Below are 25,320 nucleotides of genomic sequence, written 5' to 3'. Positions count from 1 at the left end.
AGGTGAGGGAAGTATCTAACTGCTCAAAGAGGTGACTCCTTTAATGATTCACACCTATTCCCACCTGCCTCCCTCCCTTATACACAACGTGGTTATCACATTATGGTTAAAGGCACAACTAGAATCATTCTCTCTTGTCCTTATGCTTTTAAAAAATGTATCCAAAGCTCTCTGAAGCCAATGGAAAGAAACAACTGATTACACCCACGTCTGGATCAAGCCCACCATTTTTTTATCAACTGTCATGCTCTCTACAGTGATGCTACAGATCTGCTGTATCCCAATGTCCTCCCCCAGGCCCTGGCTCCCCTGGGTCCTGCCTTTTGATATTGCCCAGGAGCAGACTGACTGACAGATCCATTCACGCTGGATGTTTCAGATGGCCTCTACAGAATGTTCCTGTGAGGGAACAGAACGTGTGGTTGTCGTTCTGAAGGGAGGTGGGGTGATCAGAAGACAGAGCCCTGGTGGCTGGGGCTTGCTAGCAGTAGCCACCTGAGATCCTACATGCTGTGACCCCCCCAGAAGTTACCCAGGCTGCAGCTTTTGGGGCTGTAGGACTCTCTCCTGGCAGTGGAAATACTTGATTTGCATGTACTCTTCCCTTGCAAGATGGCTTTAATTCATGTTATGTTTTCCAGAGAGTTCAAGTTCTGAACATTTAATAAACAAAGTAGTAAGTACATAACCCTTGAAAGTAACGGGTATTAAATGCTCCCCCTTCTCTCTCACCTCACTGAACTGCTGGGTATATTCCCCTTGCAGTTTACATTTGTAAGTGCAGTACTGCAAGTCCATGCACTTATTACAGCTCTTCTGGCTCAACCTTTCAGCAAGGGAACTGCTCAGAACATAGTGTTGCTTCCACCAGAAATAAGATTAGGATTTTCCTTTCCTTGCCAAGTAGTTTTTCAATTAAAAAAAAAAAAAGGGGGAGCTTATAAACTAGCAGAAAATAATATGGTATTTTAATTAGGAAAGGGTGTACTAGTATAGATAAAACTCCCCATGCTACTATACATCTCTAGAATTCAGTCCAAACTCACTGTCTCTTAAGAGTTCAGAGATGCTCTGTGCACGTTTCACCTCGAATTTTCCAGTCAGCACTAGAAACGTTAAGTTCCAAAATGAAGGAAACTGATTTGCTTGAGGTACTTTTTTGGGAGTAATTACAATGGATATGCCGGGTCTTGTACGACTGTCACGTCTCGCTAACGAGCATCAATGTGGCTGAACAGCTGCAAGGACAGACTCTGGCTGAGCAGTTCAGCTGCCACGTGCTTATCTGAAACAAATCTGGTGCTGTATCAATATTTACATCACCTCACCTCTTCACTTGGACTCCCCAAGCAGGTGAGTGACCGTGAACAAGGTCATTGTCCCCATTTTGGTAAAGACTTACATTTAGGAGCATTCTTACTCAGCCTGACTCTGGTTACTGTTTTCACTACCTTGCTTTTCTTTTAAGCCTTTAAAAGAAGATACCTGCTCATTCTGCTTCTCCAAGACTTCCAAATGCTCAAGTTGAACTTTTTTCAACTGATCCATTTCCTTTGACTGCTTCATTGCCAGCTGTAATCGAGAGAAAATAATTGGGTGGGGAATGTAACACGTTATTAACAAGTAAAATAAAAACTTACTTGAAACATACACACATACATACTGTCACCCCCCATTTAGATGGCACAAAACATCACAGGAGGCCTATTATATCACCCAAGCTTAAGAAAAGCTATTAATACATTAATAGAGATATATTACACATATTGCATATAATACATAGAATTAGCAAACACAAGAATGAATAGTAATTCTGTTAATTTGAAATAAATTCATCCTACATAGATGTTAGGTCTTCCATGCTACACACTATGTGGAACAAAGCAAAGACAAAATCTACTAGAGCTGGATTCCCAACACAGAGAAGTGAAAAAGAATATCCAGAAATAGTGCCCAGTGACTTGGTCAAGGTTATAGTTACCCTTTTTCTCTCTTCCAGGAACTTTTTTGTGTTGCTGCTGTTCAGTTCTCTGACTCGCCTAAAAAAAAATGCAAACGTTGTCCATGAAGACTCATTGGAAAAATACAAACCCAAAAGCTACAACAGAGTAGAATCCTAAACTCTTAAGGTATATTTTGGGTTTGGATTATCTGTACCACATGGGACTAGTGGCAAATTGTACACTCCTAGGGCTACACACCTTTACACTTACATTAACAGCATGACTGAAAACTTGGCTGTTGTGAATGAAGTTTGCTTTTCCCCTCACTCAAGAGTGGTAGACAAAACTTTAAGGAAAGTTTAATTCACTTGTGCATCCCTTGCTGCACTCTGCCTTCAATTTGTTTTGGTATATAAAAAGTGCTGCATCTCTCAACAGTGGGAAAAATCATCTGATGATCATATCTAAAATTACAGCTTATTGATGCTGTTATTCTTAAAGCTGTTATTTAAGCAAAAAGATAAGTATATAGTTAATATTTACATAAAATACCTAAATGCAAAGTGTCTCTTCCTAAGATTTCTGTCATGAAAGAGGACAAAAACAGTTCAAAGAGGTGAATCAGCCTAATGACAAAGCCTGAAAACCAGAACTGCATTTTGCCTGCTTTCAGATCTGGGAACAGCTTTATCTCGGAGTCATTAGTGAGGTCTGACATTAACAAAGCACACAGTTACCACGGGCTCTGACAACTCATCCTCCTGATGAGCTGGGAGTGTGCAACACTCCAGGGACTCAGTTCAGCACGAACAGGTTCAAGCTGATTGACCAAAATAGCCCAGTGCCAAGGAGGGAATGTAAAAGAGGAAAGACTGAGCCAGATGGCAAGCCCAAAGTGAAGGGGAAACCCTGAAGGCTTATGAGACAACATCATGTAGGCTCTGCTTTCACTCCCTTTTTAGTAAGGCCCTCATTTCACTTAAAAAGCAAGAGAGGATAATGCACTTGAAGTACAATCATTAAACCCCTCACAGATGTGTTTCAATGTAATTGTGATTAGACCTGCTCTAGTCAGTCACAGATGATCAAGGCATTACATTTATTAAAAGGATAAATACAAGAAAAATCATTATTTTTTCTAAAGCAGTCATCTAAAAATATATTCAGCAGAATCATTAGACCTTGTTTCCATGCATAAAAGCGTGGTTTTAATAGAATTAATCCATGAGTTCCCCTGTCAGCATTTGACAGCATTCTCTCCTCAGGAAGAGAGATCTGATACTTACCTCTCTCTTTCAGCTTTATTTTTGATGGATTTGTCTTGGCTTATGGCTTTGCTGTTCTCCATAGATATTTTGGCCTGGTTGGCACGCATCTCCTTGCTTTCCCTGGGGGAAACCAAAGATAGTCATTAATGCCCAAGATGCAATTGTTGTGGAGGTTGGTTTCCTCTACACTGTGGTTAATTTTGCCCTTGAGGAATTAAGGAAGAGGAAAGAACAAACCACATGAAAACTGCCTTCCTTTGGGTAGGCTTTACACAGTTTGAGCAAGCATCCAGAAACCTCCACTTGTTCCAGAGAATAAAATCTGAAAGATCACTTTAAAGCATTTTTACACTGCAAATGCTATAAAAGGGTATAAAATACACTCTTTTCTCCCTAATATACGAGTTGTCTTAGTATGAGCTACTATTAGTCACTTAAAAAAAGCAATTTGACTTCTAGAACTGTGTCAAAAAATTTACAAATCCTGCACTCAGAACATAACAGCAATATCAACAGTAATAATATTTGCTAGTTGTGGTATGAGCTGACAGACTTCCTTTTAAGACTTCTAACTTTAGGACTGAAAAGAGCCCTTTGGGCCTGAAAAGAGTGGTTTAGCCCACGGTCAGATTTGTGTGTGGTTTTCTCCTTCTGGCTCAGTGAACCTTTTAGCCTTTCCTGTGGAATGAGAGAGCTGTAACAGGAGGATGGCAATCCCCTTCCAAGGGTAATGTCCTGAGTGGTGTGGTTTGGCTTGGGAGCTGGAAAATTTTCCATGTTCCAGATCTTGACACACTGGAAGCCCAGGTAGGACCTCAGTCTCTTTTTTTGGACATGATCTTAAGCAGAGAGCTAAACAATTATTGTACTAATTAATCCAAAATTCTAAATATTTTTCATGAAAAGGAGGAATGTGGCACAGAACAGAGTGCTTAATTTAATGCAATATTGTCACTGAATCTTTTTTAGCTTGCTTTCATCTCTAAAAGACATTAATCATTAAGTAGCATGAGGAAGCTTTGACTAATATTTTTGACAGCTTAAAATTTTTATTAAAGAAGTTTGGAAGTTTGGTGCTTTTTTTTTTTTTAACCTCCAAAAGTTCATAAGGTGAAACATTTCCTGGATACAGGTTTATAAGCAGTGGTATGACAGCAAAAATTAGACTGGGTTCTAAAAAATGTTGTGTTGAGAGCACATTTCATTCCAACAGTCCCTTCTCCAAATAAGAGCTTTTATTTTCTATACAGAATTTGAGTTAATTTTCAAGCACACTGTCTTAATAAGAGGAGTACTGAAATAATTCATTTTTATTACTGTGCTCGAGGACATGAAAAAAGTTAGTGTAGGTGTTCAAATTGATTTAGCCTGTTTGCATCAGATATAATTTTAGAGTGAAAGAAGTTAAGAGGATTAGAGGACTACTGTGCATCACTGCTGATTGCAAAATGAGGGTTTGGTCATGGAGATGGTTGAAAGAGCCAACACAACTGTTTATTCTGCAGGTATAATCTAGCTCTGAGCTGCACTGCTGATGGGGTCTTTTCTGTGGCTGTTGGGTTTTCACTTGCAAGAAATAAAAGATATTACTAACAGAGGAAATGAAAAATCTTATCTTCTTTTTAAAATAATCTAGAAGCACTTGTAGATGTAGATGAATCAAGCACTGCTTGATTCTAAATTAGTGCTTCTCAAAGTAAATAAGAAGTTGCAGTGGCCAAAGTTCCAGTGTCAGCTCAACCTCCTGGAGTGGGGCTTCAAGTTGAGTCTTCAGTTCAGCAGTAAAAACACCCTCCCTCTCATGGGCAGTGGTGATGCCTGTAGCCAGAGGTAACTGGAAGAAGTAGATAAGCCAGGATGGTAAAGAAAAAAAAAAAGGATTCTGAAAAATGTGGCATGGCAAGATTTAACTGCTGACTTCCCACTGTGTCACACTGACTGCAACTCTGAAACTTATACAAACATGTCTTTTAAAGGGACACTTTAGGTGTATATATATATGTATTAATATATATGTGTATATCCTTGGTATTTATATATTTTATATGTATTTTGATGTGCATTAACATGTTATGTCACCAGTATTGCTGGAATAACTAGAAATCTCTTCTTCTATTAAAAAAGTGGCACCACATAATTTTTCTCTCTCTCTCATGTCATTTTATCTGGAGCACATAATGCTTGTGAATAACAGCTCCATGTCCCCAATTTCTGAAATGCTGCAGGATCACCACATCCAGGTGAGTAAAGGTAACAGTCTGAGGAGGTGGGGGGCACAGCATCCCCAGAGTTCAATAAGCTTCAGGTTTTTAGTGGTGTCTGCTGCCTTCTGCTTTGTTTTCAAATGAGCTCAAAGCACAAACTGTAATTGCTTTTTGTACTGCACTTGGAAGGAAGGTATCTTACCCTACAGCAGATAACTACATCATTTTAGATTATTGATCCCTCCTCCCAGCCCTGTGCTGTGATATCCACCTCATTACCCCAGCTCACAGAGAGGGAAGCAGTGAGAACATCATGCTGAGAGCACGGTCCACCTCCTGCATCACCCTTAGAGACCCTTTTTTTTCCTATGGATACCAGAGCTGTCTCTTGGCTGTTACATACACCTCTACAGATAAATGCATATGTCTTCCTACACACAATATATTGCATTAAAAAGTCTACCAATGACTTAGTGTGAAGTCTTCTGAAATATTCATAGATTCAGACACAGTCTTAAATTTGTTTTTAACGGGAAATTCCCCAGTCTGCACATTTAGAACTTAACACATAAATTCCCAAACACACTAAATTGCAATGAATAAAGCAGGAAGAATATTGAAGGAAGAATTTATCAGGATGTGGATTTTCAGATCTAGTTCTTAGTAGCTCTGAAAATAGAGCAATACATGGACTGAACACAAATGATTTCTTACAAGAAAACAAGATCCACTGCTAAGAATATAAGAATCATGTACAAGAAATGACAGTGGGCTGCTTAAACAACATAGAGATACAGAATTCTAAACCCTAAGACTAAAATTAGGAGAGAAAAAAAGCTTTAAAAAATTTAAACTTTCCCTTAGTGTATATATAATAGCTGCCTGGAATGACAGCTTCTAGCAAAGTTAAAAGAATATGGAAATATGTATGGAAAAGAAAACAAAAACCTCTTACTTCCACAGGGGATATATTAGAAAATTATCTTTTAAGCATTGTGATGAATAGCAAATAGGATAGAAAAAAAGACTCAAAAAAACCCCGAAGAAGGTGATGTGATTTCTTGGGCTATGTATGATTTGGAGACACAGCACCAAGGACTACACCTTCCTCTGGCTAATAACTTTTGAATTATCAATTTGTATTATAATTTAACAATTTTTGGACTTCATATTTGACTGGGAATGTTTTGCAGGACCCTTGAATAGATGGGTTAACACAGAGATTAACATAAAGATGAGCTCACTACCAGCTTTTTGCTGGGAAAATTCTCTGTTGGATAGAAAGCTTGCAGGTCCCAGCCTGTGTTCTCTCTGATGCAAAAATAAGCTGTTTTTTCACTCAGGAGTTGAAAAAATAATTTCAATTCCTTCTTCAAATGTGATTTCTTTGTTCCTTCCCCCCCCTGCTTTTCATGTGAAAGATGCTGAAGCCACTTACATACAAATCTATATATGTATGTGTATATATGTGTGTATGTTCCTATGCTTTCAGGCTGCTTTGGATAATAGATCATAGCATAGAAAAGTGATTCTCTGCTTACTGCCATTTTTAGCACTGTGAATATGATGTGTATTTAATTTTATTTCATTTCAAATGGGCAGGATGGTTAATTACAAAAGCAGCAGTGTCATGCAGTATCTTCTGTATTCCCAGTGACATTGTATGAAGATAAGACATCAGTCTAATGTAGTTTATCCTGCAGCCCCTTGTTTTTATGATCTCACTTTCCATGGATCTTTCATATAATCACCAGTGCTATAAACAAGAGTCCATAACTGACAGCAACTCCAAAGGATATTTCCATATTTGATACTTCTCATTTTCCAGCCTCTGAATTTGAGTTCCAGGGGAAAGTCGATGCAAACTCCCATTGCATCTGCTGCCTTTAATGAAGTTCAGATAATCCAAACCAGCTAAGTAGCACATTCCTTCACCTCCCTAAACCTTGTCTGATCACTTCTTTTACTTCTCCCATGCATTCAGCCCAGTATCTCTGACAGCAGTACAGAGCTGCCAACACAAAAAGCAAACCATAACCCAAAGCAGACACAAACCACATCATCAGGTAGCACTGCCCTGCTCACCTGTCATGGGAAAACTTCAGCTGCTGGGTTTGTTGTTCATGAGCATTAATCAGCAGTTTCTTCAGTAGTTCACACTGTTGGTTCAAGTGCAGGTCACGGATCTCTTGCTCTTCGGCGCTGTGCGTGTTGATCATCTCGGACCACTCCTTAGTGTGCTGAGCCACGATCTCCTTGACCTGGGGGGAAGCAACAGCAGCTTTGTTAGAGGTGCTCAGATAGGCTGGGAGATCAACTCTTCCTGCTGCTGAAGATGATGTAAAGACAATCATAAAACAGGTTGTAAAGAATGCAGCTAAATTGTGAAAAATGAAGTTACACTAATGAAGTTGCCTCACAGGGTAGCAAAGCCACCAAGGACACTACCACCTACCATAAAACCAGATGTAAACTAATCCCTACTATCAGGACACTATTATCTGAAGTGCCCTAAATAGAAAAGCTCTTGACTGTACTACCCTTATTTTAAAACCTTCTCTAACACTGAGTTCATAATAAAATGGTTTCACATTTTTGGTTGCCAAGAAAAAAAATATATATTAAAAGTTCTGAACTTAAAAATGGAAAAACCTAGTGAGACAGTCTTTCATTTTGTGGAGACAGTTTTACACACACAGTCAGTTTACAGAGAAATCCTGTGTTTAATACAACCTGAAACTGAAGATGGGCTACATATCTTTGTTTGATATTCATTAAGTCAGCAGGGAATCTGACAAGGTTTCTTCTCTTCCTTATCTACCAAGACTCACAAGAATAATGAGATTAAAGTTTTGGAATGTTCCCAAGAGACAATATTAAGAAGTCTAAATCACCAGAGTTGTTATTATAATAACATATCACACTCAATGATTTCGAAAAGCAGCTAATAGAAAGATATGTTTTATTATCCTTTAATAATTATCCTTGGGTATTTTGACATGCTATCCTACTTTTCCATAGATGGTATATAAAATATGCTTCCCAATAAATCTATTTTCAGGTAATCATTTCAACTGCTACTATAGTAATTAATAACATCTAGGTCATCTTCTACCAAAGTAAATTTGATCTTTTATATCAAAAATTGCCTCAATATTGCTCAGAAAGTGAGAGACTGATGCCAGTATTTCAGCTCCTCTGAAGGCCCTCTTACATAAAGCTCACGTTGCCTATTAAATCTGGACCCCTAATGAAAAAAAAAGGTAAATAATTTTGGAACAGATCAGGGTCACCACCACCAAAAAACCAGATTTGCATTTAACTACAGCTAAACAGTGGTCCCATAGCAAAACAGGAAGGGCTGGAGGCAGAAGCAGCTGATGGAGAACAACCTGGAGTTTTCTGCAGCTGTTAGAAAACAACAAAAGCATTTTGAGGCAGAAGTTGGTACGACTAATACAGGTCTAAATCATCAAGGTGTTTACAAGTGAGTGTACCTCCAAAAAAAATGAGCTATGCTTATTTTTGTGCTCGTGGGTAGATGTACTTCTAAGCCAGAGCCTGTCAACTATGAAATGATATGAAGGATGTGGAGCAGTCAGTGGGAGTAGTGTTTTTAGTAAGATGTTCATGAGGCAGTACTGCCTTCAGAGCCAGAAAAACAGGAGGATTCAATTTTAAAATGAGTCAAAATAAATGCTTGGATTTTGGTAAGGAAGAGAAACTAATTTTTCAGATGGAGTTTTTGAAAGGTTGCGGGGCAGACACTCCAGCTCTCCTCTGGCACACACCTAAGGCACTTCGGTTAGGACCAAGGGAGACCTAGAGTGGACTTAGGAGAGCTAAAGGTCATGGCTGAAGTTCTTAGGAAACCTTGTTCCTTATTTATTTTCAATGCAAAGTTTCCAGATGGAGTCAGCTCCATCCATGACTTGAAGGAAAAAAGGGACAGGTAGATGGATCCAAAGTCCTGGGTGTAACTGGGACCACAGCAGAAGAGGGACCACCCAGAAAGCAGAAAGTATAAATCAGAATGTTTGAAAGCACTAATATTTAAAAAAGACAAGTACTATTATATGACTCAGGGAGCAGGACAAGTGTTTTCCTCCACTGCTTGCTGCTGTGTGACTCTCCCAAACAGTCTGCCACTTAGGATTGTGTTCCACATTAATTTAAATATTAGGAAGTGCAGGGGATATTAACATATGAGCTCTGATTTCTAGGCACAGTTTTACATCACCCTAAAATGACAGGCAGGCATTCCAGTAAACAAAAAAGTGTGTTCCTCTACTTAAAGCCTCCTTATGCTGTAGAGAAAATGCAAAACAAACTTTGCATAAAAAAAAGAAGCATGACAATAAAATAGTGAAATAAATAGATGTATAAATAGTGGAAGCCCTGGTGAAAGCAAGTCTTTAGTGACTTAGCTGCAAAGAGTATTTACAGAGCCCAAGTAAATGCAGGGAAACAAAGACTCAAGGGCTTGTTGCAAATGAGTAAAGTGATAATTATTTTTAAATGGTTAATGTTATAAACTACAGAGGAGTGTGAAGGCAGGAATTCTGTATCTCAGGTACACTGACACCAAAGAATCATATCTCAAGTTGGAAGGGTCCATAAGGATCATGGATTCCAACTCCCAAAGAGGAACCCTGCAAGGAGACTACAGCAAGCACTACAGTACCTTCAGTATTTAACCTGAGAAGGAAGTAAGAATCACAAAACCCCTGTCTCTGTTCACGGACAGATGTGCCAGTGATGTGCTGCTAATTCCAGAATCAGCATGCAGTAGTCTAAGAAACAAAACTTGTTTATGAGTTTTTGTCCAGGGATGTGAGAGAAAGCTTTCCTTTAAATTACATATCCACCAAGCCAGGAGTCTCATTTCAGGTACAGCAAGATATAACCTGATGAGAAGGATGTAAGGGACGTGCCAAACACCAGTTAGAAGACTTTAAATTTGACTCAGATTCAGAAGAACTTAGAACTCACGGCCATTAAAACATCTGAAATCCAATTTTGCTGCGGATCTGTGTTACACTTCAAAGTTCAGATGTAGCAAACTCAGAGTACCTCCCTGCTTTTCTCCAATTTACTAGCATCATAGTTAAAATTACTATTTTATTTTCACTGGGATGTGCTCTTGTTCTACTGCTTTCCACTATTAAAGCAGTGTTGCCTGTCCTAAAGGACAGGAAAAAATAACCATTAGCTAACTTCTCTCTTTCCTGTTCTACAGACTCTGTTTGCCAGCCTGTCTTTTCATCTGTTCCTTCAGCAGGCCCAAGAGACTAATTAAAATCTTGATAAGGAACTTTATTTTGCACAGCATATATGCAAGATGTTTGTTTAGTCACTAAGTTCAAGCAGGAATGATCTTTGAAGTAATCTTTCCTTTTTTGCCTTTTCATCCTCTGCCTGCTTGATATTGGGACCCACTTTTCTAATGCAGGGGAGTAATTTGCATTTGCTACGTTAATCCTGTGTGAAGTACACGTTGGGACATTCAGATCTAATTTAAATATTTTATGTCAAACTTGGGCTGGATGTTTCCTCATGACAGGAGGAGTTTTGTTAGATGAAAAGGTCTCTGGTGTTAAAGGTATACATGCATATTGTGGTACAGAGCTGCACCGGAGGACATGAGCTGTAATTAAAGCTGAATCATGTTCCAATCTGATATCAAAATTAGTGGGCCAAATGCTGTGAAATGCTGAACAACTGTTAATTAATCAAACTCCCAGTATATCAGTGTAATGCAGTCAGCATCTCAGAATTTAATCTAATTTAATTGCACCTACATTCATCTAAGATAAAAGTTAATTTCCCAATGGTCTTGGGCACTGTTTTCCAACCTGTTGCTTGCAAACCTTTGAATGATCTCCAGGAATAATTCAAGGGCCCACACAAGGAAACTGAAACAAAAGAAGTCAGTAAATAATCCGGATGATTTTGATGGAACCACAGTGAGCAAGACACTGAAAATCACTAGAGAAAACCAGAGAGGCAGATGACTTACAGAAGAGTTCTTTGGGAATTATCCAGTACACAGAAGCTTGGCATTTCAAGTCTTATATTTGAGTCTTACATTTAAGTCTCCTTTCAAAATGTCATCCTAAAACCTAACAGGGGAGTGGACAAAATTCAATCTTTTTTTTCCCCAGATATGGATTAAATTGAAGGGAGCCAGTCTGAAAGCAGGATTTTAAAAGGAAAACAGCTCAGAAACTGCATATATTTGTGGAAAGGGAGAACATGAGTCACATTTGTTGGATTTGGAAGACTAATGAAGATCTGGATGTCCCTTGTGTACAAATGACACCTCTTAACTCCAGACTGTGAATGACACAGGTGAGAGGCAGGGACCACAGCAAAGAATTTTCTATATAATATAACTTCAAGTGAGTTTTGGATCTTATGTCTGGATGATTAGGAGCTAGTGCTCCTCAGAGAGTTTATTTCACTAAGAGATAAATGAATTTTGTATTTTCTAGGTTGCCAACAAATTTGGTTTTATTTAAGGCAACAGTTCTAGACTTTTCACGGGGGAAGAAGATGGGGAGATAAGAGAGCACATTAGGTTTTATCCCTGGAGGCTCGCTCCGTGTTCAGCTGAGAGGGCAGCAACAAGAAAGCAACCCTGTTTAGAAAACCAAGATCTTCTCCACATGGAATAATAAAACCAAAGAATAAAGTTAAAAGAAGACAAGATGAACATTAACTTATTCTAGCCTCAAAGATGTGGCTGTGTTTGTTAGTATTTTCTATACTTGTCTGATTCTTTTCACAGGTTTCAGCTTTTACAGGGGTCAGTCTCCAGCACGCTCTTCTCCCTGGAGATGTTTTTGCACATGGATGAGCCTTCTGGTATCCCTGCCACCCTCTAGTCTGGATATCTTTCAGAAACTTGAAAGCATGTCAGCAAGTCACAGATAAAACTTCCAAAGGGAATAGGAAGTCAGAGAACACAGCAGTGGCACAGGAGTACAGAGGAAGCAGCTCTGAGCAGCTTGGTGTGAGCCAGGAGCTTGAGAACAGCTTTTCCAAATGAATGGAAGTTGAGTCCCAGAGCACCTTCATTCTCCAGCACCTTGAAGAAAACAAAGCCACTACACAAGGGGGAAAAAAAATTACTAGAAATAAGAAGACACTTAGTTCAAGAGCAACTTGGGCTCCTCCTCCCCTAAGAGACAGACCAGCAAATGTCCACAGCGACAACGATGGAAAACGAAAAAGACACTTCTCTATGTATATATTTTGGGAAAGTATTTAGCATCCAAAGTTGATATAACACATATTCTCTTTGTTTAGCTAAAACCAACACAAATGACCAGTTTTGCTTCACGAGGAATGAATATGGCACTTTCTTCAATTCAAAACAGCAGGAAATTGATGCTGCTTTTAAAAATTCTTTTAAGAAACACTTTTAGACACTCAATTACTCCCATTCTTTTCAACATGTTATTATTGCTGAAAATCATTCATATGCTTCCAAGAAAATTAACTACCAGTTGGGTCTCAAAATCTCCCTTTCAGATGTTGCATGTGTTAAAATTGGCTGTTTGCTTACCTTAGATTTGTGATCTGATGTTAGTGTCTGAATTTTAATTTCCGTTTCTTTCTTCAATTCAACACAATTACTTCCCCTAAAAAAAGGAAAATTGCAAATGTGTGCCACAAGTTAAACATCTCCCCATTCAGTCAGCTCTTACTAATTAAAATGTTAATCAAAGTTGAAGAGCTGCAGTGTATTGGAATGAAATTATTTCTTCTGGCAATTTATTCACAACTTACAAAATATTGTTGGATTAATGATCATTCAATTCAAACACCACATGATTAATTCTGGATTGGCCCTGCATTTATTCTATTGCTGAGGATGTGTCAGGCATCTCCATTTATGATACTTGGTTCCTTTTCCAGGCTTAAAATATCTTGCCAAGAAAAAGCAGTTTCTGCCTGAAAACTTCCAGGCATATTCACTGCCTTGCCATGGTTTTACTCTGTTTTAAAAATAATTTTGCTACTTTTATTTCGTTTGAGGAAGAGAAAAAAGAAGTCACTTGATTAATTACCTCACAGGGCGATCTGGGAACCCTAAATTGAACACCTACTGAAAATGTAGGTGTCCCTCTGTGAGAAAACAGAAGTGAATGGGTTGCAAAGAAAGCGCTGGACCACACCAACCCACTTGGATGAATCCAAGCCATTGGATACCTTATATGACTTGGAAAGCAGTGAATCTTGAAGACATCCCTCACTCCTGCAACAAGACTTTGTGTTTGGGTCAAGTGTTAAGGGGGTTGCATACCAGTTTCAAAACTTGTTTAACGCAGGAGGAGCGTGCGATTCCAAGGAACAGGCTGGCAAAAAGCCTGGAGAAGGCCATCCTGAAGCTCCCCTGACGTGCCTGTGGGTTAGGAGATGGATGGCTTCTACCTCTCACCCACAGAACTGCCTCCACTAAGCCCAATTACTCAGGCTGTGCACTGGGTAGGACAAAAACTATTCCACTGCATCTACAACAGGAATTTCAATTACTGCCTCACCAGAGTCAATACGGTTTTGAAGGCTGACAAGCTCCATCATTAACAATCTTTTTCCAGTGAAGGGTTTTTACAACAGAATACAAATTCACACAGTGCAAGTCTCTGTTATTTTGTCTGGAATAATACAGTATATTGAGAGAGGTCTACTTTAACATCACTGTAATATTTCTGTGTCAGATTATCCACTGATGCAAAGTGGTACAAACTCCACTGAGGGGATGGAGCCACGTTCATTTATCACCTGCAGCTGGCCCTAATAAGAACGGTCACTGCTTGACTGCAGAAACATTAATACATGTTTGCTCCAAGAAAGGAGACTTACGAAACCCTCAACAACTTTAAATCCTACTTTTTTATTGAAGTTCTGCTAAACTTAGGGAAAATGGCTGAAAATTTTATCATCAAGCAGCACCAGGTCAGCCCTTACTGAAAATAGTAGTGTGGTGTGTCTTGTGTTCCCCAGGGCCACCAGAAGGATTAGTCATTTATTTTCTAGCCATAGCAAGGGAAATTCTGTAGATATTTATAACACTCTTTTGACACTTTAAAAGTAATCTAAAGTAATAAGCAGAGGTTCTGACCACTGTTACCTCTGCCTGAAAAACAACAGCTGGAAGGAATTTGATTATCCATGTGGGTAGCCATGATCAGTCTGGCTGTAAGGAATGTATGATTTGTCATACACTGTGAAAGAGTAAATCAAACATATGTTATCCCAAATCAGTCTAATTAGTTCAATCACTAGACTTTCAGAATCCCAGACATCAAAACCACCAGCTGATCCCTTCTCTGGAAACACAGCTTTCAGGATATCTCAAGGCAACTTCCAGCCAGTTTGGACACTGGACATAAGGGAATTGCCTTCAGCTGCAGTGGAAGAGTCCACAGTTAAACCATCAAGTCACAGCTGGGAACAAAGACCCAGGACAGTGCAGCCCAGGGTCACATATCCCTGCTCAAACACAGACAGTTTAATTTCTGGACAGTCTGAGTAAATCAGGAGGATCTTCATGCCCTCACTCCAATTCAGAGTGGGAACACAAACACACCTATGCCCATAAGCCTCTCTGATATTTTTAAGCATTTGAATTGTATGACAGAAATAGCACAGGGAGCAAAATCCTGTCCATCTGTCGGAGAATTAGCATGTGACTAAAAAATTCTACTTTGCTGAACAATATGCAGTTAACATTTGTCACACCATGTGGCAGAAACAGACCACAAAAAACCTGCACAAGATCAGAAGAGAAAGTCCTCTATACACCTATCAAAAGCCTTTTTGTCAGGAAATAACTGTCACTTTCAGAATTAAAGCCTTGAAAACATGTTTTACATGCTCTTTTACAACTTTTATTGCTTGCAAAGGTTCCAAAATGACAGCCAAGAAAATGGAGCAGGTCCTGTACTCACTGAACCCAGGACTCTGGATTCATCAGGTCATTTAAGTTCAATAAAATTTTTAAGTCCCAACCAATGTGTTCACTTTTAAGCATGTCCTTTAGTACACTGCACAGCTGGGATGTGCAAAAGCACTTTGCTGAATGGGCTTCCAGGGCTGCATATGCAAAGACCTTGAAGGAAGCCAAAATATTTGGATACAGAATTAAAAAGTGTTTTCACAGAAGGTCTGTGTTGATACTGGTTTTGATTTGGTTGTTAATTAGATACCAACAGTTATTCTTGTAAAACCGAAAGAGCCATCAGATGACTGAGAGCTCTGGAGTCCATGGAAAGTATGGAGTCATGGTAAGGAACAGTATTTGCCTTTGTAGTGGATCTGCTTCTGGAGTGGTCATTTCCAACTTTTTTTTTAACTCACTGACAATTTAAAACTATCATAAAGGCTTTGGTTTCCATGGAAGAAGTGTTATAACATTAAGAAAAGCTGCTGCAAGTACCCAATGAAGTGATCTCAAACTGGGAATCAAATTATCAGCTACGTTGGTACTTGTCCCATTTGGGGTTACTCTGGAAAGCATTGTTATGCAGAGCCTCCTATTTACTATTTATTGCACAGAGACAGCCACTACCATCCTTAACTTTCTGATACACCTTCCTTTGCTGTTTTGGCAAGACAGGCAGAGCCACTGGCTTCTTCTCAGTCCAACAGGAACACTGAGATTCTTTAATTCCAGAGCACAGGGAAGCCTTTCTTCCCCCACGATAATTATGGCGTAATGTCTATGGATTAGTTCACTGTCACTGCGGTAAATAACCTGACTCTAATTATAAATCCAAGTAATCAATAAGCTTTTGCTGTGTTACTTCGAATGAAGTTGAATTAAAGCCACATTAAACCAATCCATTCTGTAGCTGTCCCCTCTCTCTTTGGAGAAGTAGTAATTTTCCAGAAGAAACTGCTTGAATTAAAAATATTTGGGTGCTTACAGTTCTCCTATCTTGGACAAAAAAGTACAACATGACCTTTTTAAAGAGTTTGTGAGCTTTCAATAATTTAGTGAGGAGAATTCTCCTTACCATGTTTACTTCTGACAGTTCTATTTCTGTTCCGTTGCAAGTTTACAACCTGCACACTCAAAAAACCACCACCATTCCAAATAATTTGTATAAAAAGCACTGGTGGAAGAATCCAGTGCCAAACAGGCATCTCTGTTCAGTGTTCAGTGAGTGAGTTTGTTGCCAGATGAAAACAATATGAAATTAAGACTAACTATTAGGATAGCTGGATATAGAACTAAATTAATTCCTGCTGTCTCCATGAAATGCCAGTCACAGGGCAAAAGGTGGAAAGGAAAAACTGCTGCCAGATTACACCACAGCAGCAAGGCAGCAGCAGGTCCTGCTACTGAATTCCAAATTAGAATTAGACATTTTATTAAAGTCCCCCAGCATCTTCCAGGAACCTTTCTGAGACAAGTAGGAGATTCACACAGATAATATCCCAGGCCATCAGCTACTGCAAATCAAAACCTTTTCACTCAAGTCAAAGGAGTAGAACTGATTTATCCTAGCTGAGAACCTGAAGGATTTAAAAAAAAAAAAAAAAAAAAAAAGATATTTTGACTCAACAGCACAGCAAAACTCTATTATTCTAAACCATTCAGGACTTAGAAGCCAGCTTTCCCCCAAAAAAATCAAATCTTTGCTACTTTCTGGTCATTAGGGCTATTGAGGACCTCACTGAACACAAGAGTGACGTTCCCTGGGGAGTGCAGTGAGACCAGACCAAACCACAGAGAGAAAACTTCGGGGCAACTCCTTCACTTTTGCTGTTAAAACTCTGATAGCAGAAGACTGGAGAAAGGCAAAGAGAGTACAGCATTTATGGCCTGCTGCTAAAGCCTTCAAACATCTCATTTCTCAGCTGGATGGGAGGATGTTGCTTCAAGCTGCAATCCATTCATTCCAATGACCTTTTTACGAATTATTTATTCCAGACCACAAAAGCATAACATCTATTTTAATTCTAAAAAAAAAAAAAAAATTAAAATAATATCTTACCCCTTCTTCTTGATTGCCTTCTCTAACATTTTCTCGTATGATACCTTTTCTTTATCATATTGGGCCACTATTTTGTCAATTTGGGTGCAGTGCAACTTCTGCATAGCGCTGTGCTCCTGGAAAACAGTAGGAAAACAATTAGGTTGCTGGATTTTTAATTTTTCATTTTATTGCAGTGTAAAAAATATCAGTGTACCAACAGATAACTCTGACAATGGAATTTAACCTGGTTTAGCCATCTGACATTAAACATCCCAGATATTTCACCATAAGCACCACGACATTTCTTCTTTGTTTGAAAAATCATGACCTGCAGTGAACCTTAAAAATATGGTATACCCTAAAACAAAATAATGATGGGAAAAACCAATATTTTTTAATAAATATCCATTTAAATGCAGTGCAAAAAATCCGATTTACAAGCTCAGATCAAAGTTTCTGAACACAAAGGAGAACAAATTTCAACCCACTCCCCTCTTCCTCTACGTATCTCATACTGAATACAGTGACAGCCCCTTGGCCACTGCATTTCAAATAGCTAGTTAGTTATGGAAGGGGAGGAAAAAACTTTTCCTATGATAAAAAGATGACTCACTAAAGCATATTAAACACTTGGGTGTGCATATAGACAGTTCCTTTCCACTACAAGACTGTACCAGAAACAAAACACTTCACTTAGGGCTTACATTTACACTTCATTATTGAACTTGACTTCATATTCTCCTTTATCAGACCAGCTGCTCATAATGATGCAAATATTTAGCTAGCACAGAAAGCACTGAATATTGAATTTACACTACAATAGGAATAACTGTTCATTAATTTATGTTATTTTATTAATATCCAGTTGCTCCACATTTTATCTAATCATGACAAAAAGAACTGCATTAATTAATATGGCCTCTTCCAGGACTTTATTGTGTTCTATAGCTCATTTTGCATTTATTCTATGCTTGCTATTCTACTGCTCTTTGTTATTATTTTCTATACACCTTTGCCTTATCACTGCTTCTTCCTCTAAAAACACTAATTAAATACTTTTACACTCACTTTTACCAAAACATTAAAGCAAATGTTGCGATGCTCTTAAAAATCTAGTCCTGGGCTGTACCCCAGCACTCCAACATCTGCCAGGCACTTCCCTGGGGAACACACACGGCTTCCCAATTTTGTATTTAGAGTGGGGAACTGAATTTTCTGTTCTACAGAGGATTTAAAGGGAAACAAATAAGACTCCGTCAATATTAAAACATTCCAGCTTCACCAGGGAGTATTTACAGTGACTAACCAGGCAGGAAAAAACATAAGAATGACATAAACTTGACAGCACCAGCCAGACACAGGTGAAGCGACTGAGAACATCTCTCAAACCACCCACTCTCCCCTAAATGAGCAGAACTACACAATGCTTGCTCTGAAAAGACTAAGCACAAACACTGCAAAGCGTGAGACATCTGCCCACTCGGGTGACACTCCTCCATAACCTGGAATTCCTGCTTTTCCCTCAGGACAACCATCATTTAAGCCTTCTCTCTTTATCACAACCCCCCTGTAATCTTCTGCAGATCCCCTCTACTGCTGTGTACTGCCCATACACAGCTCCTGCATGTGAACTGGATCCATCCCCCCATTTTCTTCCCTGGTCCTTCCCCCCACCCAGTTCCCGGAACATGGATTTGCTTGTGCACACTATAAACAGAGCTGGAAGAGGAAGATGGGCTGCTAACAACCTCCACAGGCAAGGCACAAAGAGTATGAGGAGTCAACTCCCTGCCAGAGGTTCCCTGAATTACAGAGCCTTCAACCCTGAAACACCATTTAATATGGGAGACGTGTCTCATGATTTCCTCAAGTCTGCTGAATTTCCAGTTGGAATTCACACACCTTTTACATAAATATATTCACAAATTACATGTCATTACAAACCAAAGCCACAGTTTTGCCAGGGTTCTGAGAAGTCATTTAATTGATATAAAAAGACTCAAATCACAGCAAGAGTATCCATGTACAACTGAAAACTGAGGTCTAGAGAATTGTCATTACAGAATACAAGAATGAGGAAATAAAAAGAAGGATCTATTACTTCCAAATCAACAGTCCATGTTGCAGAACTTTATTAATCTACAGTCCCATACTCTTGTACTATTGCTTTTGCACTCTGAAATGGAGATATTTTTAATGTTCTTTTTTACTAGGCTTTAATTCAAACACCCCATCTATATTCAGTGTTAGTATGAAGATGCAGGAGATGGGATTTATATTTTTGGGTGGTAATTACACAATTCTGTTGCCATCTAGAGCCATATCAAATTCCTTAAGCGGCATTTGTGACTATCCCTGTCATGTCTGAAACTCCTGGAACTGTGCACCACAATCATCTGTTGGGTTGCTGTCTGTTAGAGAATATATCAAAATAATCCCTCACTCTCCTCCCTTTTCTGTCTAGCTCAAAAAAGCACAGAAACTATGTGGCACTCCTGTAAAATATTGAAATTCAGTAGGGGCCCATAAAAGCAGGCTGCTAACAGATGAAGTCAGTGACTGAGATGCTTTTATATGTCCATCTCCTCGCCTTTATAGCTTTATATCTGCTTGTGATGCCACCCCAGATCATTTACCTAAACAGTGCTCAAGATCTAACTTGATAAAAAAAGAGATATAGACCAATGGACATCATTCAGACATATCAGCTGTTCTGCAGCTGCACAGTAATATTCGTACTGGGAGGTTACAATTACTTCAGGGAATGTAGGTAGGAAATACTTCAAAAGCAGCTGAGGTTTGTTTGTGGATGCATTATTTAAAGAAAAGCATTTTTGCAATATGCAGGAGTGGCTGTACATATTATTTTAAAATTACCAAAAGCACAGGTTACCAGAACTAAGATTCAAGAGAAGTTATTCCTTGCATGGAGGTTTTTTTAATGGTGACAATTCCATTAATTTGCCACTGTTTTTCAAAAGCCAAACACAAGGAATACTACAGGCTGATAGCTTCAAAATGGGCTGAGGTTTGGATCAAGAGCAATCATCTGCTCTTCAGCAATCCCAACAGCAGCATGTGCAGACTTAGTTTTTAGAGACTAAACCAGCCTGGAGAATATTCACTCTGCCCCCTTGAACTCTTTCTTCCTTCATAGCCAGGGCACAAACTAAGCAGAGGGTTTGGTCACTAAGAACAGTGACCTTTCTGCTAGTCTAATGATCTCTACCCTAGTTAGACTAGAAGTCTTATTTTTCCTACACAAAAGTGAAAAAAACAAACAGTGGAGACTGTATCTCCACCTGCCCAAACATCCCTCTTTTGAAAAAAATGGATTAATAGCAAAACCATCCTAAAGAGAAGCCATAGTGTGCAATGTGTCTCTGTGTGTGTACACTGGGTATTACAGCTCTAAGGAGCTCTGCCATGATGAAAAACCAATTAGTGATAATATGTAGAGGGATTTTAGGAGTATGTTATCGTAGCTGCTGGAGTCAAAACGGCTGAAACACTCAACGGAGGTAAATAAAGGAAAGATAGCATCAAAGAAATACACTGACAGAGTGTGCTGTGCTCTGAAAAGCCTTGGCTCCAGGTAAATTTGTATTAATCTGGAAATGTGGTATCTGTATCAGTTCTATCCCCTGACAAAACAAATGATGTGTTTTCATACAAGCAACCAACCTCCACCAGCCAGGATTTCAGAGGAGCTGCTACTGCTTCTCTACACCGAGCAGTAAACCATCTGTTTACTTATTCCTCCAGATCTCTGGAATGTTTATGGTTAAATGAGAGTGTGCCTATTTCTGGAACTTTTAAGTTCAGTCTGCTTAGTACACAGGGTTCCTCCAGTTGATCATGGGTAACTAACTGCACAGCTCTCCTGCTCCAGCCCAGCTGATGAAATGCATTAAGAACAGTGGTGAGTACAGCACTAAGATCATCTCTGAGCTAACTTGGTTGCACTTTCCTGCTCAGACTCTCTACATTCCAGAAGCTGCCCTTTTAGCAGGGCATGCTCTAGGCAGGCACTTTCTTGTTAGGACAGACTTGCAGTGTGTACTTAAGACCAGCAGGACACAGGCTGGCTCAGACATCAAATAGCTGTGCTTGAGCTAATGCTGAAAGCCCTTCTGAGTGCACAGCAGTTTCAGATTGTGGCTGGCAATTTCTTCCTCAGATTAGAGGAAGCAAGTGCAAGCCTGAACAGATGGATCCTCTTTTTTTTTTTTTAATATTAGCAAGCACAGTCTTGGCTAAAATATCCTTCCACTACCATGGGTCACGTGTAACAGAGAGACACCACTGAGTACGTCTGTTTCCTACATAACCACAGCACCATTTCTACAGCAAACTGATGGAGGTTGGACAAGGAAATGACAAATTAGTGTTTAAAAATAAGAAGCCCTCCCCAAATTAACCCTATGAAGGTCTAGAAACTGTTCATGTCAAGAAGTGTGGGTGACAGACACTTATTGGGCATGGGCTTTGCACACAACACAAAGTCACTCATTTTGCCTCTGCAGAGTCAGTAAGGATTCTGAAATGTAACTATTTAGTTTTGTTACACAGTTTTTAATAATAAGAGCCCCACAAACATGCCAATTACTGAAAGTAATTTCTCCATACTACATTGTACTCCCAAACAATCATTAAAATAAACACAAAGACTGGTATTAAAAATGCCCAGGCAACTACTCTGTGTCAGATTTGCAACGAAATCTGCTATCAAGGAGAGCAATCTACTCCAAAAGCCCAAAATGGATTTGCATGTACTGCCAAAATTCAGAACTTCAGCTATTTTCTTCACTTTTTATGCCTCCTTCTGTAACAAGAGTAATGTTTTCTAATGATAAAGAGCAGGAAAAAATTGGCTGTGATTTTCTAATATACAGCATATTTCTGACAGTGCTGTATGTAATTGGCACATCATTGCCAACAGTATCAAGCAAAAGAAGTGGTTAACACAGATACAAACAAAAAGGACCAGGGCATTTCATTTTTCAGCTCCACATTCCAGTTCTCTTTGGCCATTTTGCAGCTTCTCCAGTGCCTGTCTTCGATGCAGCACCGTCTCTCATCATTACTGCCTTTTCCTTCTGAGCTGCCTGTCAATATGCCATGCAAGAGGGAGCTGATAAAATCATTACCTGAAAAAGGTGAGCTCTGGGTGCTTATATGGGTCAAACAAAGGGGCACCGAATCTCAGGGAGACACACAAAGGGTTGCTGAAGGGAAAATGTTCTCACTGGAGCATATTTCAGTACATTTAAGACACATATGCCTTTCTTGGTGGTCCAACTACTGTTCCTTAAGTCCTTCCCTACAATTTAATTAGGAGCTGTCTGTGCTAGTGAGCACTGCAACTGTTTTCAATTAGAGTCTGTGGCTCAGAGAACTCTTAATGACCATACCTTTGCATGTTTCTTCTTTAAGGCATTCAGCTCTTTCTGCTGTTTCTTTAAATGCTTTATATAAGCCTACAAAAAGAGAAATTGGATCAATTTTCCTCTGGTCATATTGACTTTAACTAGATAAAATCGTGGCTACTGGGGACAAAAATTAGGAACACATCTTGAAAAGCTTGTGTCCATCCTTACCTTCATTTGTTTCAAATCTTCTATCTTCACTTGAGGAATGAGGTCTATACCTAGGGAGGCATTGATACAGTTTATCTAAAACTTCATACGCACTAGTACATCTCATACTTTTAAAGTTTGAGTTTTGCCACAGAAACCTACATTTAAGTTAGCAATTAATTAATGTTTTTCACCACATAAAAAAAATAGTAGCAGGTTAATGAGAAAAGCTACAGTTAATTTCCTTTTCCGATGCACTGCTCAATCAATTGTGAGAAAAGAAATGAATCAATGAGTGTATTTTAATCTCTTACAGCTCTGGCCTGGAGTGTCAAAACACAGCAATCTAAGAACAGAAAAAAGTCCCTTTTCAGCAAACATAGCAAACCATTTATGAACATTAAAACTGAACCACGCAAACTTTAGAATTTTGGTCCGTATGTGGAGACTGCTCTGGCACCACCATCTTTCAGTGGGGAGGCTTCCTGGATGAGGTTCTATGTGACTACATAGAGGCTGTATTTCTAAATTTAAAACATAGGAGTGCAAATTTACCTGCGGCCTGTATGTGAATGAAGGTAAAATTTGCATTTTGGTTAACACCAGGCTATGAGAAAAGGAGCAACAGCACTCTCCAAGGCTAAAGGAGAGGTAAAAATGAAGGAGAAATCCAAAAGAAGTGGAAATTCTAATGAAAATTCAATACAACAGGCAAATCAATCACACAAGACTAAGTGTACTATTTAGATGAATGAAAATATGTTTTGATCACTTTAACTGCAATGCAAACAAAACCCAATCTCATCTCATGTTTATGCTTTAATGAATGTTTTGTGACATACTATGATTTTTAAAAACTACCAAGAGCATCCTACATGTAATTATTAATAAAAATGTCAATACAATGCCATGAGAGTTGTAATTTTTAGGTTTTTTTCCTGAGGTTTCATACAAAAATATTTGCATGTACATAAATACACTGCAAACATATTTAGTTAACTGCTCTTAACAGTGTCTGTGGACTATAAGATTTCCCCTGCCTTGAAAAGGACTTTCTGGCTTTTAAGGTGAATTTAACTGGAAAATATTTAGATGCTGTAAAAGAAAAAAAAAAAAAAGCAGGGGGGAGGGAGGCAATTTCCTCAGGGAATATGATTTTTTTTTTCTTTTCTTAGAAACATAAGATTCTGCTCAAGTATACGGTACCAACGTTAGTCTAGTAAATGAGATTGGAAAAGATTTAGGCACAGATAGAGGCTGAAGTTTTCAAAACCACAAATCACTTAACCCTTACTGAAAGTCAGAGAACAAAAAAACCCCCAAAATTCCTGTGCGTTTGAAAGCCTTCCCCAGACACCCTGCCCTGCTGGATAACTCATTTCTAATAGCAAAGGGAGTTGTGTATCATAACAGTGGTAGAATTATTCAGATCTTAAGAGATCTGAGATAACCAATATCATTACAAGGGATATAAAATGAACAGCTCTACTTTACCATGCAAGAATATGGGTAAAAATTGCAGACAGGAGCACGTTTCAGTTTCAGACTGGGGCTCCATCAGGCTGGTGTGTTCTAAACAAACTTCCTCAGGATTTTACTTTAAAACACAGATTTATTTACTTTGTTCTCCAGGTCTGACTCCATGGCAACCAGGAATCAGTTGTCAACCCCAGAAAATTCCATGCTTAATTAATGCACAGTAAAACTAATACTTGTGCATCTTGGTGATGATACATAAAATATGAAAACACCTCACAGGATAAAATAATCTGGGGCTTATGCCAGGGAAGAACTTTGCAAGAGTTCAGGTGCCAGAAAAAATCTGGTTTACTGCCAAAAGTGACTCCAGAGAAATGGCATCTTATTTCTCAGGAGATCCCTCTACACATGTGTGTACTCAGCCATGTCTGCTTAAGTTTAACAGCAAGAGCCATCAGTGCTCCTTTTCACCCCCACCAAATACCTTTGGGCCAAGGTGGATGAGAGTAAATGAACCAGATTCTAATTCTGGTGGCCCATTAACAGAAATATTTATTGTGTTTCATTCAGCTGTACAAATTTGTTTTCTCACTTAATCTTCATTACCTGTGATGATATGGGAGAAACAAATAATCCCATCTGACTCTATAAAATGACTTTGTAGAGTGAATAGTGAAGAAAAAAATACTTATTCACTCATAAATGAGCACATTTAATATGGATTTTTCTTTTTTTTACAATAAACATGCCATTTCCATAATCACTCTTCAGAGTAAAACCACATGGTGAAAACATTTCTAATTGTTGGGAAATCTCTACAGAATCCAGTGAATTCTAAATACCTTTAATTACTT

The 25,320-nt window shown here is 38.9% G+C and overlaps 1 protein-coding gene and 1 long non-coding RNA gene across 10 annotated transcripts in view; one reads left to right on the top strand and one right to left on the bottom strand.

Moving 5' to 3' along the window:
• PLCB4 (phospholipase C beta 4) overlaps positions 1 to 25,320 on the bottom strand; it is a 188,216-nt gene that overhangs the window by 5,255 nt on the left and 157,641 nt on the right. For all 9 annotated transcript variants that reach the window (XM_064647514.1, XM_064647516.1, XM_064647513.1 and 6 more), the window contains 8 exons: positions 23,009 to 23,058; positions 22,823 to 22,888; positions 17,427 to 17,542; positions 12,986 to 13,061; positions 7,501 to 7,676; positions 3,230 to 3,331; positions 1,982 to 2,039; positions 1,486 to 1,572 (listed from right to left, as the gene is read on the bottom strand). In XM_064647514.1, the coding sequence (XP_064503584.1) occupies positions 1,486 to 1,572; positions 1,982 to 2,039; positions 3,230 to 3,331; positions 7,501 to 7,676; positions 12,986 to 13,061; positions 17,427 to 17,542; positions 22,823 to 22,888; positions 23,009 to 23,058 (731 nt within the window). The remainder of the gene's footprint in view (positions 1 to 1,485; positions 1,573 to 1,981; positions 2,040 to 3,229; positions 3,332 to 7,500; positions 7,677 to 12,985; positions 13,062 to 17,426; positions 17,543 to 22,822; positions 22,889 to 23,008; positions 23,059 to 25,320) is intronic.
• On the top strand, positions 3,728 to 12,975 carry LOC135410781 (uncharacterized). The gene is made up of 3 exons (XR_010428873.1): positions 3,728 to 5,451; positions 11,580 to 11,766; positions 11,910 to 12,975. It is a non-coding gene; the product is annotated as an uncharacterized LOC135410781 (long non-coding RNA).

This window comes from Pseudopipra pipra, chromosome 3, assembly GCF_036250125.1.
Source record: "Pseudopipra pipra isolate bDixPip1 chromosome 3, bDixPip1.hap1, whole genome shotgun sequence".
In the NCBI taxonomy this organism is placed as follows: Eukaryota; Metazoa; Chordata; class Aves; order Passeriformes; family Pipridae; genus Pseudopipra; species Pseudopipra pipra.
This window is presented reverse-complemented; position numbering and strand designations above follow the sequence as displayed.